General features: G+C 40.6%; 1 protein-coding gene across 8 annotated transcripts in view; it reads right to left on the bottom strand.

Annotated features, from left to right (window-relative positions):
- The window catches only part of DLGAP1 (DLG associated protein 1), a 435,006-nt gene that overhangs the window by 102,712 nt on the left and 314,378 nt on the right, over positions 1-17,916 (bottom strand). For all 8 annotated transcript variants that reach the window (XM_020794518.3, XM_078391586.1, XM_072998818.2 and 5 more), the window contains one exon: positions 11,860-12,074. In XM_020794518.3, coding sequence (XP_020650177.1) covers positions 11,860-12,074 — 215 coding nt within the window. The remainder of the gene's footprint in view (positions 1-11,859; positions 12,075-17,916) is intronic.

Raw genomic sequence — 17,916 nt, 5'->3', positions numbered from 1 at the left:
ATTCATTTTTTATTTATAATTGCACCAGAATAACACTTTACTACTGAAGAGCTGCAAAACTGTATGCTGGATATGTGGGCTGGGAGGGTGTGAGAAATATTTATTTCATGCAGCTCTTGAAACATGTCGTCTACAAAGGGCATCAATGTCACCCTAGAAATACAAAAAATAAAAACAAACACGGCTGCCAATCTGTTTTCGTTAAAACAAAAATGAGGTTTTAGGGTTTATTTTGGACAGTGCTGGAAGGGCTTGCAGATGACAAAGTCAATTAAACTTAGCCAGACTCTCTGGCCTGCCACAGGCATTGCTGTGAGGGGGAACAAGCAGTAGCCTTATCGAAGTATTACAGTATGTCAAAATGGAAACTGGGGCAGGGAAAGTCTATTTACAGTTTTTGTTTTATTTTGTTCATCTTTGAAAATCACCTTTTAAACCCAATACAATACGAGAAGGAAAAGAGTTATAAGGTGCAATTTTCATTTCATAAATAAATGAGTAAATCTTTGGGCTTTTAACCTTGGTGCTGCAATGTAATTTTACAAACATTTCTTGAGCTATATACTACTGCTGTGCCTGCTGATGCAGTTGCTAGGCATCAGAAATGTGCTCCTTTCGCCTACATATGGATCTTTCACAATAAAAATGTTTCTAGAAATAATATCAATGCCAGACATATAAAAATCAAAATTTCAAACACTTTTTTTTCAAATTACAACTGAGAAAAAAACTTATTACGTTTACTCTATATCATTTTAAATCTATACATATTAGCACTTTACTGAACAGGAGATAGAGCCACATCTCCATGGAGACATATTTCATAGTTTATTTCTCACCACCAGAGACCTCAGTTTTCTGGGTATTCTCAGTAACGCATTGTGTGCTGGATCTTCCATGCCATGGAATGTATATATAACTTACAGCCAATCACCTCCACCCCATCCTCATCCCTACCATATAGTGCCTCAAGAAGACTTAGCACCCTCTTCCCATAATGTGATTATCTGCCCATCATCTAGACCAGTGGTTCTTAACCTTTGTTACTCAGGTGTTTTTGAACTGCAACTCCCAGAAACCCCAGCCAGCAGAGCTGATGGTGAAGGCTTCTGGGAGTTGCAGTCCAAAAACATCTGAGTAACAAAGGTTAAGAACCAGTGATCTAGACCAGGGGTCTCTAAAGTACGGCCCGCGGGCCACCTCTGGTCTGCCTTGCCTTTTTATCCGGCCTGTGTGTGAGTGTGCGCAGGCGTGTGGAAGTGCAGGCATCCCTTTGGCCCTTGATAATGTGGAAAATATATTATGTGGTCCTCACAGTGAAAAGTTTGGAGACCCTTGATCTAGAGATGTGATGGCAATGGAATCAGAGCATTCCCATTCACTTGGACCTACAGTCTCAGCATATTCCACCACTTACTCTGAGGAGGAACTACAGGCATCCAGGCTGCCATGCCTCCTGACAGATTCATGAGCTCTCCTGTTACAACAGAACTCTTGGCCTTCAGTTTCCATGATGGTTGCTCACCTCAGAGAATTCCAGGTCCTCCAGGTGAGCGAACAAATCTCGGGACAACAGTGTTGGAAACATAAGAAAGTTTCATTTTGTATGTGTGAGCTGAACATGACTACGTTTGCATATTGCTTTTGACACATTGGCCACAATCCTGTTGTGCTACTACATTCACACAATTCAAAGGGTGGACTTGTGATAGCTGCACAATGACTGAGGCGGAAATGCAATCCCTGAAGCACTTCTGCCAGCAAATTGCACAATTGGTTGTTTTGAGGGCATATGTCTGATTGTGGTGGCCATTACCTATAAAGCCCTATACAGCTTGGATCCAGGCTACCTGGAGGACCGTATCTCCCTATATGCGCCTTCTTGGTGATTAAAATCATCAGAGGAGACCCTTCTCTTGGTCCTATTGCCAGCACAAGTACAGTTGATGGGGATACGGGAGAGGGCCTTCTCTGTGGCAACTCCCAGGCTATGGAACACTTTCCCTCAGGAGATCAGGATGGCCCCTTCCCTTTCATCCTTTCGAAAAAAAGCTAAAGAGCCATCTCTTCAGGCAGGCTTTTAACAATTATAACTGAATGCTTGAACCCCATTTCAGCAGAAATTTTAATTTTTTTATGTTTTCATGTTTTAATCTTTTAATTGTATTTTAAATCATATATTGTTTAATTTATCTTTTAATATTTAACTTATTGTGTTTTAAAATTGTATGAATTTTAATATTGTGATCCGCTTTGGGTCCCTTGTTGGGTTAAATGTGGCAAATAATAAATAAATAAATAAATAAATAAATAAATAAATATATATATATATATATATATATATATATATATATATATATATATATATATATATATATATATATATTCCCATAACCAATTAATTTTTTTTGTTAGATTCTTCATCTCAAGGAAGCTGCCCTGGCCATTTCTTGAATCAGGATATTGTTTGCCAACAACTTCTTTTGTTTGCCGTGTTGGACTTTGTCAAAGGCTTTCCAGCAAACCTTTGGCAAAGCATATACATCCACATTCAAGTTACAGCATCTCTTCCTCAAGCACATGTAAGTAGAAGAGAGCTTCCCTGGTTTCAAAAATCCCCCACGGAAACCAAACTGCATGTTTCCTATCCCTTCACACTCCTTCTTATCCTGCCATACATGATTTTGAAGAGAACTTTAAGCCAATAGTTTATTAAGTTTATAGTTGTTACAAGCTTGTGGGTAATGTAACCGAGGTTGATCTCAAGCAAATTTTGGGACTGATTTCTGTTATATAGATATGATTGAAAAGGTACACTAAAAGTTGACACTCAAGTTGCCATCTCCCATTAGCTTAATACAACTGTATAAACATCATGAAGTCCAGAAGCTTTGCCATTTTTTGTGAAGGGCATTCCATTTTGGATCCTGGATTCCTGGATTTCTGACCCTGAATCAACATCTGGTATAATAAAATCTGTTAGTCTTTAATGGACAGATAGCACACTGTGATTTAGTTACTGAGGTCAAGCCTGAGAGAATTATTATTTTTTTCCCTTTTTTATATATTTATTTAGGAACAGGGATAAAGGGTACAAAAAGAAAGAGGGGATAGAGAAGGAAGAATGGTTTTGGGGGATAGGAGAGCATAAAGTATAACGTCATCCAATCAATTCATATTACTAATACATATCAACTTTTTGCTTTTTCACAGTTTGATTACCCTCCTGCTTTTATCTTATCATTTAATTTTAATTTTATTCTATGTTATTCCAACATTGTCTGGTAGCTGCTGCCATTTATACAATACATCCCATCGTTCAGTTTCTTTTTGAATTGAACAGTCTTTCAGCCCATCTGACAGAATATCCATTTTTTTCACTTCCCATATTTTCACCAAGCCTGAGAGAATTATTGATATCCATCAATAGTGAGCATTTTAAAAAAATTCCTTGAATATGCAGGTTTTGTTCCTTTCTGTTTGTTTTTGAATATAATAATAATAAAAAGAATATACGGACTGAAGAACTCATAGGCCTTCTCTAGGTTTTCAGTTTCTGTGGATTGTTCAGATTACTATTTCCCAGGGACGGGGATTTGAATCATGGGACTCGCTATCAAGTCAGGCTTAAGTTGCACTGACGACTGGACTGGACTTGTAACCCACTCATCCCTCCCTTTTTTTCCTTGGGGAAAAACGTGTTTTTAATAGGGACTCGGACTTGGGAAGGTAAACGGCGTTCCACGTCTAGTCACACTGGCCACAGAACCACGGAGGATTGTCTGCAGACAAAATGCTAGCTCTATGGGTTGGAAACAGATGAGCACCACTGCCTATTGTTGGACACGACTGGACAAATTGTCAAGAGGAACCTTTACCTTTTACCTTATTTTTCCATTTCTGTCTTTTTCATTTCAACTCTGTTCATCCTTCTGCTATTAACTTCTTTTTAAAATTTTCTATTTCTATTTCTGAAATTATTGTTACCCACATCTATTAATATCTATGTCAGTTTAAAGTAGCATTTATATCAGAGCTATCTGAGTGTGCAGTCCTATAAATGCCTCCATTAATAATTTTCTTAAGAGTATGTACACTTGGATCTTTAGTTGTTTAATTTCCATATTTTTTCTGCTTTCTGCTTCTCATAAAAACAAACAAACTACAGCAATGAAAGAACTTTGATCTAAATTTATGTCAGTTCTGGGATAAATTTGCTCTGACTTAACACAGTTTTGCTATGGCTAATGAACTAAGATATAATCTATTTCATTCTTTTCAATAGTGTTGTTAGTGCTGTCTTGCTGAGATTTCTATATACACAATCTCCTTGGTAACAGTTTGAATGTGACAAATCATCCTCTATGTTAATCATGTGTCTATCATCTGTACTTCTCACACACACACACACACACACACACACACACACACACACACACACACACACACACACACACCCCTGCAAATTTAAATCATAATCTGCAAATATATCCAGAAATATATATATTTGCAGATTATGATTTAAATGTCCATTATGAAATGTAGGTTTGCTTTTTTTGTATCTTTTAATTCTCCATATAATTTTTCTATGCTTTTTTCATCTTTGTCATAAATTGGGGGATATTCTTATATGTTTGTGTGATTTCCATTTAGCTGAATAGGCATTGTTCTGAATATGGAATAAAGTTTGTAATGGCTGCACTTGTGCTATGATTGCAACTCCACAATGGAGTATGTCATTAATGACTGAATAAAACATGGCATGCTCTCTATTTTTCTGCACTTAGCTGGATCCTGGCCAATGTACCTCAATAACTCCACGGCTCTGACTTCATTAATTTTATTTCTTTTACTCTGTTGCAGAGTTTTCTTGTCCTTTACATACATCTTAAGTTATCAATGTGACTTTCAGTCCAGAGATGCTTAGCAAACTCTGGTCATCTAAATCCCGCTGGAACTGAAAGTTTTCTATGTACTTCGAAGATATAATGTACAGTAGTTGTTATCTACTGCCTTTCACATCTCAGTATTACAGCTGATTATAATAGCTACTATCACAGCTGTATTTTCCTTTGGTTTCTGGTTAAGACTGACATTGCTGTATTAAGTCAAGTGGTTGTTAGAGCTGAATTAGTCCCTCAAGTTACTGTAGACTTCTTGGTCCAATTCTTCCAGCCAAAGCTACTAGCTTTGCTAGGGTTAGGTTAATCAACTGCTATGTGCTACTTAGCATAGCCAAGGTACAGTGGACCCTCGAGTTACAGACGGCTCGACTTACAGACTTTTCGAGTTACAGACTTCTCTGGCCACAAAATATAGATTCGACTTGCAGCCGAAGAATCGACCTATAGACCAGAAAAAAAACCAAAATGGAACAAAAATAGAATAAAAACTGCCAGTTATGGGATTAATCGGTTTTCAATGCATTGTAGGTCAATGGAGATTCGACCTACAGACTTTTCAATTTGCAGCCACCGTTCCAATACGGATTAATTCCTTAAGTAGAGGGTCCACTGTACTTTGTAACACTACTCACTGCAGTCAGTACACAGGTCAACCCTTTTGTGTTGGTGAATGTTACGAAGTAGCTGATATCCCCAGAAAGGACTGGTAAATGCAGAGGAAAGAGGGCTGAAGGTATATATATGTGGCGTTTCCTGCACTGAATTTCCAAAATAATGGCTGAAATCCTATTGTTTAGCATAGGAATTGCCAACAAGAGTAGACCCATTTGACTCAATTAAACTTATGGAAGGGATGACTCACCAAATCCCTGTTTATTTAATGGACATACTCTAGTTGCAGTGCTAAGCAACAGGATTTCGGCCAATAGCTGGCAGGTTACTTGTTTTACTAGCTTTTCAGTGCCAGGTGAAAACATTTGATTCTCTAAAACTCCTTCCTTCCTTCCTTCCTTCCTTCCTTCCTTCCTTCCTTCCTTCATTAATTAATTAATTAACTGGCAAATTTTGCCACTGTAAGAAAAAAACAGCTTCTTGCTTCCTTGTAGAATAATAGACACACAGCAGCAGAGGTGTAGATTTTATGATCACTGGAAGCTGTGTTTTATTCAGGATTTTAAATATATTTTATACAGGACTAAAAAATGTGTTCTGTAACCACATGGAAAATGTGGCATTGAGAACAGTTTGTAAGAGGGAGATTATTGGAGGGGGGGGACACACACAACACAACCCTCTGTTTACATAAGGTGACCACAGTATTGATACTGCCAGTATTGATACTGAAATGCTGTCTTTCCTCTACTATCCAGAAAATAATGAACATGAACAAGAGCTATAGGTGGTAGTATATGGAGATCAGAACTTGGAGTACAAAAGTATTCTTCGCAGTGAAGGAAATTACAGACCAGTGTGCAATAAGCCATGTAAACCCCTCTCCAACACAGCCCAGAACTGGAAGGAACCCTATGGACCACTGAGTCCAGTCCCTTGGTCAATGAGACACCTATTGATTCAAATGGGTCTACTGTAATGGCAACTTACTATGCTAAACAAAAGGACCCAACCTGGCTTTGCAGCCAAAAATCTAAACCACTGAGTTACCCAGAACTGTAATGTAACACCTTTCTAAAGCAAGAGTCCTGAAATAGATCACATATTAATGCAAATGTCTATTTTCTAGTCTTTAAATGTTATATTTCCAGGCTCACAAATCTTGCCTGAGCCATCAGATAAGCAAACAAAGCTGTGCTATCTTCCCAGTTGACCAATTACAAAACTAAGAGACTAATATGCCAAACATATATTGAGGTAAGCTTGTATCAGAATAAGCAGACAGTACTTTTTTCTTAAGGGTACATTTCTTCTAAAAGCAGTCAGGTGTGATCACACAGGCACATAGCTTGCATTTTGGTCTGGTGTGAGCTATTTCCCTGTGATAATACAACATTCAGTGGACTGCACTTCAGTCTGACCCCAATCTGTATCCAAGCTGAACCTTCTTGATCCAGCAGTAGGGTTACTATTTTAGGAGTCTGGGTGATTACTCAGTGGACCACTGCTAGAGAGATTGCTCCAGGCAATCTGAGTGTAATCTGGATGTGCATCTTTCTCACTGTCTGATTGTGCCCTTAGTCATCTAGTCCCAAATCATTAAAATTGTATGTAATATGGCTCATACTTTGAGGTGAGCAGAGGAGGCTCTTGTGAGCACAGCAATCTTCTAAATGCAATCTAAGCTCCATGACAGGAATGAGGTACATGTGACCCTCCAGACGTCAGTTGATTGTGACACCTATCATCCTTCAACATCAGCTATGCTGGCTAGGATTCATGAGAACTGCAGTCTAACAAATCTTGAGTACCACATGTCCTCCACTGCTAATCTAAGAACTACACCAACAAAGCAATCTAAAAGCAATTTTCACCTAAACTTTAAGGATTCTGGAATATTTTCCCTCATAATTTCAGTGTTTATATGTTCTGCCTACCACATCTGACTTCCCTAAAATCCATTCTGGATACCATGTGCTGAGCTGTGTGCTTAACTTGTGGCTTCTCGTTGTTAAATTGTTAAATAAGTGGACTTTTATTAACCCAGGAATTATGTTAGGGCTCTTTACTTCTTAGGAAGGAAAGCTTACATGCTGCTGAATAGTTTTACCATCATCAACAGTTTATTTTAAGCCTTTAACGTGGGTGTATGGTGCATTTACACTAGGAGAATATAGCTCATTTTCTGTTTATTCTTAATTTGTATTAGATCTACACTCCACCTTTCTCCCAGAACTGAGACGCAAGGCAGCTAGCTTGTTGGTTTCAACCGCCAGCCACTTCTATGTTTGAAGTGAATGAGATAACTGTAGCAATTCAGAGATTTGATGTCTAACTTCTTACTGGCCATTTCTGTTGACTATTTTTAATAAAACAGGGCAACATTCGAAAGAAATCTGTAAAGACTTGAAATTCTACAACAATTTAACGACATGTTTTCATATGTTACCGAGAATATGGAGGCATCTCTACCATAATGCAGAATAAAATGGCTGCCTCAGTTGTCAGTGGTTGACTGCCTAGGGAATGGCAGAGAAGTTTGGTGGACAAGAATGTGCAGGCCAGACAAACTGCCTTACCCTCCCTGTGTTAATCTGCTGCCCTCAAGAGGATGTCAGCTTGTCAACAGTACTGAAATAATACTCAGATGGCAGTCCTCTTAGAGAAGGAAAATAGCTTGTGGTACTCCTGCCAATGATACTTTATACTTGTTTGAATAAAGAAGTAAAGCAGTGCTTTATTCTCAGCAGTGGCATCTACAGTATGGAATCAACTCCCAGAGGAGCTACACTTGGCCCCTTCCTAGTACTCGTTTAGAAGGCAGTTAAAAACACTGCTATCTGATCCTGGTTGAATGCATTGCTTCCACCCTTGCCTGTAAATCTGTAAACCACCCAGAATAGTGCTCCAGCACTAATGGGGCGGTATACAAACAAACAAACAAATAAATAAATAAATAAGGGGGAAGGATAAAATACAGAGAAATTGGGTAAACAGTAAGATTGGAGGGTAAAATTCCATATCCTAAGGTTTCCTTCTCATAATACTGTACACAAATAACCATATATTGATTCACTTCTCATCGTGAAAAAGGAAGAAAATCTTTTTAGAGAAAGGTGGTACAGTCTGAATGCCGCCTATATTTTGCTTATATTTCCTTTACAAGTGATAGTATATATTTCATATACCTGAAGCATTCGGCTGATATTCCTAAATATTAATCGGTAGGGTAAAGAAGAGTACATTTTTTTTAGAAAAGGCTTCTGCCAACAGACTGATTATATTAGATCTAGAAAATATAATGATATATTTATACAACAATCTTTATTTCACCTTTGGGGCTCACATGGGGCCTGATGGTTTACAACTACAAATTAAAAACACAGTGCAGTAGAAGATAATAAAATGAAACAGAATCCAAAGAACAGAATAATCTAAAATATAACTTATAACAGCTGGAGAAACATCAGCTCAATAGCTGAGAGGTGGGGGGAAGCAGAAAGGGAAAGCCAAGAAACAACAAAAGAGGAAGAGGACTAACAAAGGCTCTCAGGGTTGAAGTTTCCACTGTTTGGCTCTGCAAATAAAATGGGCTGTATCCTGTTTTTCAACTAACTGGTGGGACATGGGGGAGAAAAAGCCACAGACTAAGAGAATTCAGGGAGAACACTTAAAATATATTTTCACTATACAGTGGTGCCTCGCTTAGCGATCGCTCCGTTGAGCGATGAAATCGCTTTGCAATGGACTTTTGGCCATTGCGGGAGTGATCGCTTAGCGATGTCCCCTATGGCTAAAATTCGCTTTGTGATGATCACGGCAAAGCAAACTTTTTAAACCAGCTGATCGGCGGTTCCAAAATGGCCGCCGCAAAAACAAAATGGCCACCGCTGTTTTGCCTCGCTTTAGAGGCACCCAAAATGGCCTCCGCTATGGAGGAATTTCACTTTAAGGTAAGTTTTTAGCCCATAGGAACGTATTAAATACGTTTTAATATGTTCCCATGGGCTTTTTAATATTCCTTAGCGATTAAATCACTTAGTGATATTTTTTCTGGAATGGATTAACATCGCTAAGTGAGGCACCACTGTACAGGTATAATTAAGAACTGAATGCCATTGATTTGATTCCAACTTAAGGCGGCCGTTTCCAGGATTCAGTTATAGAATCCTCAGAATTGGTTTAACATCTCCTTCATCTGGGAGCACTCTGAGATCATGTATCTTGTCCAATACCACACACACAGGCTTTTCTCCTGCTAGGCACAGTGGGGAATTGAACTCCCAATTCCTGGCTCTGGAGCCAGTTCTCCATTTCACCAAGTGATGCAGCCCAACTTTATAGTAATAATTACATGATATCAAGTCATTTCTGACTTCTGGCAACTCTTTGCAGGGTTTACTAGGTATAGACTACTCAGAATTTGTTTACCAGTCCTTTCTTCTGGGGGCATCCTGTGACTATGCAGCTTGCCCAAGGCTACACAGGCGGAATGTTCTGAGAGGCAATCAAATTCCCAACTTCTGGTTCTGCAGTGAGGCACTCAACTCTCTGAGTTAATCAGCTTGATTTGGCTCTGTTCTACGGAATTCTTAGATTTCAACCTTGCTGAAGTACTTAAAAATCTCTGCAGTAGTTCAGGGGTGGGCACTAGAGCACTCTACGAAAAAACCTGAAGTACCTCACCAAACTACAGATTCCAGGATTCCACAGAATGGAGCCATGACCATTCATGTCATACCAAACTTCTATAACTGTATAGTGCAGGCATATTATAACACAGTTTTACAAACATTTATATCATCTATTTTAATCACTGCAGAGTCACTTTTTTGAAGTTACCAAGCTGTGCCTATATAACACAAAAAGATGTAATAATTTGTCGTGGTATGTTATGATCTATCAGACCTAGAATAGATAGGATAGGTCTACTTTACCAATAGAGGCTGAAATCCAGTAGTAAATTGCTACCACGGAAGGTCCACTGATTCAATGGGTCTACTCTAGTTTTGACTTTTTGCTGAATTTCAGCCAATAAGTGGTACTCAGATACATACCTGCATAGATTGTACAGTGGTGCTTCAACTTACAAACGCCCCTACCTACGAACATTTTGACTTACAAACAGCTCCGGTCGCAAAATTTTGCTTCGACTTGCGAGCAGAGCTTTGACGTAAGAACAGGAAAAGGCAGGGAGAAAAGGTGGAAAATTCAAACCATTGGTGGCGAAGAGGCTGCTTCTTTGTAGCTCTTTCGCCCCAACGGTTAGAGCAGCGGGTCAGGGAACTTTTTTACTCCTGTGGGGCAAGAGGAGGAAGGAGAGGCGGGGCAACTCTGGATCATCGCTGGGCACAGGAAGCCGGTGCACTCCCTGCCCGTCCCTGATGCAGGTCTACTCATGAGTAAGGCCAACTGAAGGCATGGGTCTACTCATGAGTAAGGCTCCCTGAAAGCCCTGGGCTGGGATGCACAGGTCGGAGGGACTCCTCCATGGACGGGGTGTGCAGCGATGGTGCAGGATGAAGAAGGAGAACAGGGGTGGCTCCAGTTCGCTGCTGAGTGCAGGAAGCCAGTGCGCTCCCTGACCATCCCTGGCATGGGTCTACTCATGAGTAAGGCCTGACAAAGACACAGGTCTACTCATGAGTAAGGGCCCCTACCATCTCAGCTGCCCTAGCGCCAGCCAGAGCCTGTCGCCGCCCGCCATCTGCCGGGGAGTGATTGTCATTGGAGGAGGCTTCAGTCTGCCTGGTAAGATGCTGCTTTTTGCTTTTTAGAAACTTCTGGATGGGTTTTCCAGGGTGGGTTTCAGCTGAGTGGGGTTATGTTTCTCTGCTTTTTTTTTTTTTGGCAGCCTTCAGGACTTGCTCTGTTTATTTTTGGTTGTTTTTATTTTAAAGCCCCAGCACCTTCTGATGGGGCTTTCTGTGTGCTTTAATATTTTTTTTGTATTTTTTTTGAAATGCTGAAACAGATCAATTCCATTCCCATGTATTTCAATGGGAAATGGTGCTTCGACTTACGAAAATTTCAAGTTACGGCCACTGTTCCAATACGGGTTAATTTCGTAAGTCGAGGCACCACTGTATATGGAAGTTTCACAATGTGCCAGATACCACCTCACCCATAGGGGTAAGGGATTAATATACCCAATCTGAAATACCCGTATCAGGGTATCTACAAATAAGACAGACAAAGCACCATAGTCTATAACACTGCAGTCAGTTCCTCCTGTAGCCACCAAAATGCATTCAATAGCACATTTGCTAGAGCAGAAATCTCACACTCTGGTCACAGCTTTGCATTTCGCACCTATAATAATGTGTCTCTAAAAATGCCTTACTTGAGGGTGGTAAGTTCTGTAAGTGATGGCTGGGTGGCCTTGAGATAGCTCTCTCTTCGTGCAGCAATCTTTGGAGATGGCTTTGGGCTGGTGTCAGAGTCTCCACTGTCTTCATCTCCCATGGCTTTAATGTAACTACCACTACGCATTCGTCGGCATGGGATTTCATCATCTTTGCCACGTGGAGTGTACCCAGACCATTCATCTTGAGGAACCTGCAATACAAACATAGTGTACTGTTTATTTAACTCTTTCTTTCTCTCTCTCTCTCTCACGCACACACAGAGTGAGTTATCAGACTTGCTCAGTAAATTTATACCTAATTTTATGAGGTCATTACTGATGAGAAGGTTGAGAGCGTTCCAAATACATATAACACACAATTATGCTAGGATATATTTCTTCTTAAGAACATCTTCATGCATGGATTATGTGTAATTAAGTACAAAATGAATATGACATATAGTGTTAGAAATCAGTTGAAGTCTGTGGACATATTCTGGTAATAATTAGCAATCATATATCGGAACTAGACATGGGGACGAATAAAAAAAAGGATCGCGATATTTGTAAGAATGTCCCTTCATATTCATAGGTTCCAGAGACCCCAACAAATATGAAGGGATGAATATTTCCCCATTTTTATTCATCCCCCATATGAAGAAAAAAAAAGGCATCCTATGGGGGGGGGTTGGTGGCATGGGGGGTAGCGTGTCATCGTCACTTTTTTAAGGAAACCCCCCCATGAATTGACAAATGAATTCATGTTTTCTCAAAGGCTTTCATGGCTGGGATCTGATGGTTGTTGCGGGTTTTTCGGGCTCAAAAACCCACAACAACCATCAAATTCATGTTTCATCAGTTCACGGGGGCAGCTTCATGCTTTGTGAGTCATCCCATCTCTAATCAGAACTCGTACATTATAAGACAAAGGAGGAACCACTTTTCAACTATACTGTACTGATTTTAGTTTGGGTTATGAGATGAAAGAGAGGTAAGGTACCATTTTTATCATACTTCCTTATACAGTATTTGTGTTGACTGGTGAGATTGTGACATACATCCAGCAATAACACCAATTACTTGCTTCCATATGCTCATCTAAATCATTCTCTCATGGCTGAACACAGGACAGGCTGCCACCCAAAAATAGAATTTGGAGAATATATAAATAAATTATATCAGATCTTTAGCCTATGAAGGATCCTACAAAGGATTCAGAAGAAGTGGAGGGGTGTTACTGAGTTGCTTGATGCTGGTTTGGCTAAAAAAAGCTGTACATCTGCAGGCACCAATCCAATGATAGTGAAACTGTTCTGTTTTGTTAAAAGTAAGAGGTTTCATTTATTCAATAAGTCGGATGATCTATACACATTCACTGTATCCAGGCAAGAAAACTTTGGGACCTGCTGAGTGCTCCAGGTTTTGGATGATACAGGACTGACAGATGTGATGGTGCTTCTCTTTTCTAATCTATAAAAATCATGCAATTGTATCCAAGGAGGATATATTATGTTAGAAAGAATACAAAAGAGATTGAACCACACAGACCTCAAGGTGAAGAGCTGTTGTCCTATTCTCTTCCATTTGGGAAGACTGTGCTTGGCCAGTGGGGCTCTCCAATGCATGCACAGAGCTTTTTCTTATATGGGAAAAATGTAGTAGTTCCAGAATGGGAGATCAGAGTGGGTATTAGAGGCTTATTGCACTCTTTATGACAAGCTATTAATTTATATACTGGTGAGGGTGAGTTGATGGGATACAAGAAGTATGCAGAAACTCAACAAAGCCTGGCTCCCAGCACTGAAAAATACAGCCTGCAAAAGGTCAACAAACTCTACCCAGCCACAAGGATCAGTGATCACTGCACACAAAAGACCAGATAATGACACCCATCAATCACAGTGACAGATCATCCCTCCCCCCCTTATCACAACAATACACCCACAACAAAAAACACAATGATCACCATAATCACCCAATCTCCTGAAAAGGACAAAAGCTGACCCTACAGCTATAAATACTCAACTATCCCCCCAAACTGAACCAGAGCACAGAGTTCTGACTCCTGCCCTCTGAAGATGCTGGCAACAGAGACTGGCGAAACGTTAGGAAGAACAACCTTCAGAACACAGCCAAACAGCCCAAAAAATCTACAACAACCGTATGCAGAAAGTAATCTCAAAACAATTTTATTCCAGCCTATCAGTGTCTTAGGGAATAGTTGACAAAAAATCTCCAGAGGACTGGAATTACATGTGCCCATCCCTGCATCTACTACCACAATTTCATATGTTTTTTTAAAGCTGAAAATTCTACTTGTGTCCTTTATTGGCCCTTATATATGCATATGTATATAGGATGATGACAGCAGTTTGATGCCCTTTTAATTGCTAAGGGCCCAACCTATAAAATCTGGAATTTTTAGGGTTTCTTAGGTACTACGACTGAGCTGTGGCTCTTAATGGATCTTAGTAGACACATTTTTAAAGTGGACTTTATTGCCTCCTTGAATAGCACGGATATGAGATCCCCTTAAAACTAGGACTCTCACCTTATTACAGAAATCTTAGCCAACTAAAATCATATGGCTTTAATAAATAAATCCACTTTTGATTAACTTGCATAAGAATAGAACAATTCTATTTTTGGAATGACACTGTAAGCATCATTTTGAAGAAGGTATTTCCTTCTGCATGAAACAGAAGGGATGTATGTTTTTAGATGATGTTCAACACTCATGTTTTTTGTATATTATATCATTTTTAAAAAATGAAATAAGTTACTTTGTTGACTAAGACATTCTTAAAATCAGCTATGCAAAGACTCTGGCCCTCACTTCAAAACTTTAAAATTGAAATAAATTTATATAGAAAAGACAGAATCCACATTTTCAGAACAACCAAGACTTAATAAAGATCTGTATACTGGGTTTTTGAGTTAAAATCTTTTAAGGCATATGGGTTTTGTAATTATGAAGTGAGCCAGAGAGGTTCCATTTTGTTTCTTTGTATATAGTATCTGTGCTATGCTGACAAGTTGTTTTCTAGGCGAGCAGAGAGAATGTTATTCTGAAGGCCTGAGAAAGGACTGTGTGATTAGATAGATTTGTTGTGACTCTTTGAGAAACCACCATAAACCCAAATAACATCTGCTGTGTATGAGAAAGAATTCATGTGATGTAACAGGACTGTTTGCCTAGTAACGAACTCTGATTGGATGACATCGTGGGAAGGTGCATTAGGCCCTTGCCAGTTACTCTTGAAAAAGGAACTTTTTACCTATGGACATTGTCTTTCCAAGACCGACCTTTCAGTGATTCGTGACCTACATTTCAGCCATATGGGACTTACCCTGATGTCTTGAGAGAGAGTTTGGTGGCCTACCTACATGGACTGGTTTCTATGCTTTGCTGGATTACTTTTGGACTTATGGGATTTTTCCTAAGGACTATGCATGGACTATTTTCTATGGACTGTTCTATGGAATATTCCTTATGGACTTCTTTTCTTGGAATACTCCATATGGACTATGCTCTTGTAATTTAGTAAGGACTATGGTATATTTACTGGATTTTACTTTTCTAAGGACTATGGGACATATAATGGATTTTTACTTTTGTTTAGGGATTTTTATTCTATAGTATCACTGAGGACTATAGCCTTTTTATAACCAACTTGGATTATTTTGTTTACTAATGAAGTATAATTACTTCACGAATCAAGGAATCACTAATATAATTTAATGCCTTGTAGTTAAAGTGGTGCCTCACTTAACGGGCGCCCCATTTAACGATGAATCCGCATAGCGATGGCTTTTTTGCGATCACTTTTGTGATCACATTGCGATGTTGCCTATGGGGAAAAATCGCTTTGCGATTTTTCCCCATAGGCCCCATTTTCCCCCAGCTGAGAGGTGGTGGCTTCCGAGGGACCGTGGGGGAGGGTTCTCCCGCCGTCCACTTTAAAAATGTGTCTACTAAGGGTTGTCCTGCCATCCTTCGGAAGCTCCCGCCGCTCAGCTGGGGGAAAATGCCGGCGGTGGCTTCCGAAGGACCACGGGAGAGGGCGGTGGCGGTGGCTTCGGAAGGACAGCAGGGGAACCCTCCCCCGCGGTCCTTCGGAAGCCACAGTCGGCATTTTCGCCCAGCTCAACAGCGGGAGCTTCCATAGGGGAAGGCCCCACTGCTGAGCTGGGCGAAAATGCTGACAGTGGCGGTGGCTTCAGAAGGACAGTGGGGGAACCCTCCCCTGTGGTCCTCCCAAAGGCCCCATTTTCGGCCAGCTGATCGGTGGTTCCAAAATGGCTGCCCGCTGTGTTGCCTCACTTTGGAGGCACCGAAAATGGCTGCCCCTATGGAGGATCTTTGCACAACAGTGAGTTTTCCACCCATAGGAACACATTAAACAGGGTTTAATGCATTCCTATGGGGTTTTTTGCCCCGGATAGCGACGAATCCGGATAGCGACGATTTATCCGGAACGGATTACCGTCGCTATGTGGGGCACCACTGTATTCTCTTAACAATTATTACAATGCCTCCCAAAGTATTCATCTCCTAAGACTTCTTCCTTCTCCACAACTGTTTTAAGTTTAGAAGGTAACCTTTGCTGTTATTCAGTGCCCTCTTACAGATTTATAGTGACTCTAACAGGGCTTTCAAGTTAAGTGAGGTATTTGAGGAGTGGTTTTGCAAGTTCTATGTGAGTTTCCATGACTGAACAAGGATTTGAACCCTGGTCTCCAGAATCCTAGTCTGTCATTCTATGCACTATGCCACACTGGATACCTAGAAGATAACTTAAACAAATGTATTGATGCTGATCCAAAAGAGACATCCTTCATCAGATCTTCTTTTCAGATCCCTGTTTCCTGAGCAATGTCCTTTCACTTCTGCAACATGTAAGCTACCTTTCAGGGAGCATTTCCCTAAAAGCAGCCGGTATTGCTAAAAGCACAGGGCATGACCAAAGCAAAATACGTAGGGTGAAATGTAGTTCTCCCTGATTTGGTCATATCCCCACTAACCACTCAAACCACAGCTTGCTTCTCTGTATTTCTGCTCAGGGTTAAGCTGAGTGCAACAGCTTTTAGGTATGGAAACCACAGCTCAAATCTATGAATATCCGCTCAGGATAAGCAGAGGACTCTTGGGCTGCAAAGTGCAGCTCAGTTCCACACAAGTGCTTCCTGTGTGGCAAATAAGCTCAGAGTTCCACATAATAACTTTTCAGGCTATGAACCAGAGCCCAGTCTCACACAATAGCTTCCAAGATAACAAGAGCTTAGTTCTATGAAGCCACTTCCCAGGCTTTAAACAGCCTCTCATCTTTGATCACTGACTAGCAATAACAGCAGAAGCCTATGGTCAGATGGGATAATCACAGCTGATCCAGAAGCTGAAGGTTTGCCATGCCTTCCTTAACATACTTTCCCCTTTCAATTTATGGCTGAAATCCTACTGTGCAGTTAATCAAAAGGTATAACTTTAAGTGGCAACTTGTGATAAGTTTGGGAATCTCTGTAGGTGTTATCTGTTGCATACTGAATCATGCAGCTTGGTGTTCAGCAAATGAAGCCTACAGAGATTTCTTAATCTAAAGCAGGGGTGTCCAACCTTTCACCTTCCCTGGGCCACATTAGAAGATGAAAATTTGGTTTGGGCCGCACATACATTTGGTTTGGGCCGCACATATATTTGGTATGGGCCGCATGGGGGGCAGCCCTAGCTTTCCTCCACAGTCCCGCTCCAAGCGCGCTTACCAGCAGCTGCGATCTCAGACAGCAGAGACTGCCAGCTTCAACTCAGGCGGCTTTATGGGGCCGGGAGGGGGTCTACCTGTTGACGGGGATGGCACAATGGAGTCACACAGCCCCCCTCTCTCCTCCCCTCCTGCTCCTTCCTTCCTTCCCTCTCTCCCCCTGTACTGTTGTAACATGCCCTGGCCACATTCCAGCTACAAGCGCCGGCAGTGTAACTTAAAACTTTGGAATTTCTTTAAAAATAAAAAATTGCATTGGGCCGCATTATGAGCTGACCTGGGCCGCATGCGGCCC

This window comes from Pogona vitticeps, chromosome 4 (assembly GCF_051106095.1).
Source record: "Pogona vitticeps strain Pit_001003342236 chromosome 4, PviZW2.1, whole genome shotgun sequence".
Classification (NCBI taxonomy): Eukaryota; Metazoa; Chordata; class Lepidosauria; order Squamata; family Agamidae; genus Pogona; species Pogona vitticeps.
The sequence above is the reverse complement of the archived record's forward strand: the minus strand, read 5'-3'. Positions and strand labels throughout refer to the sequence as shown.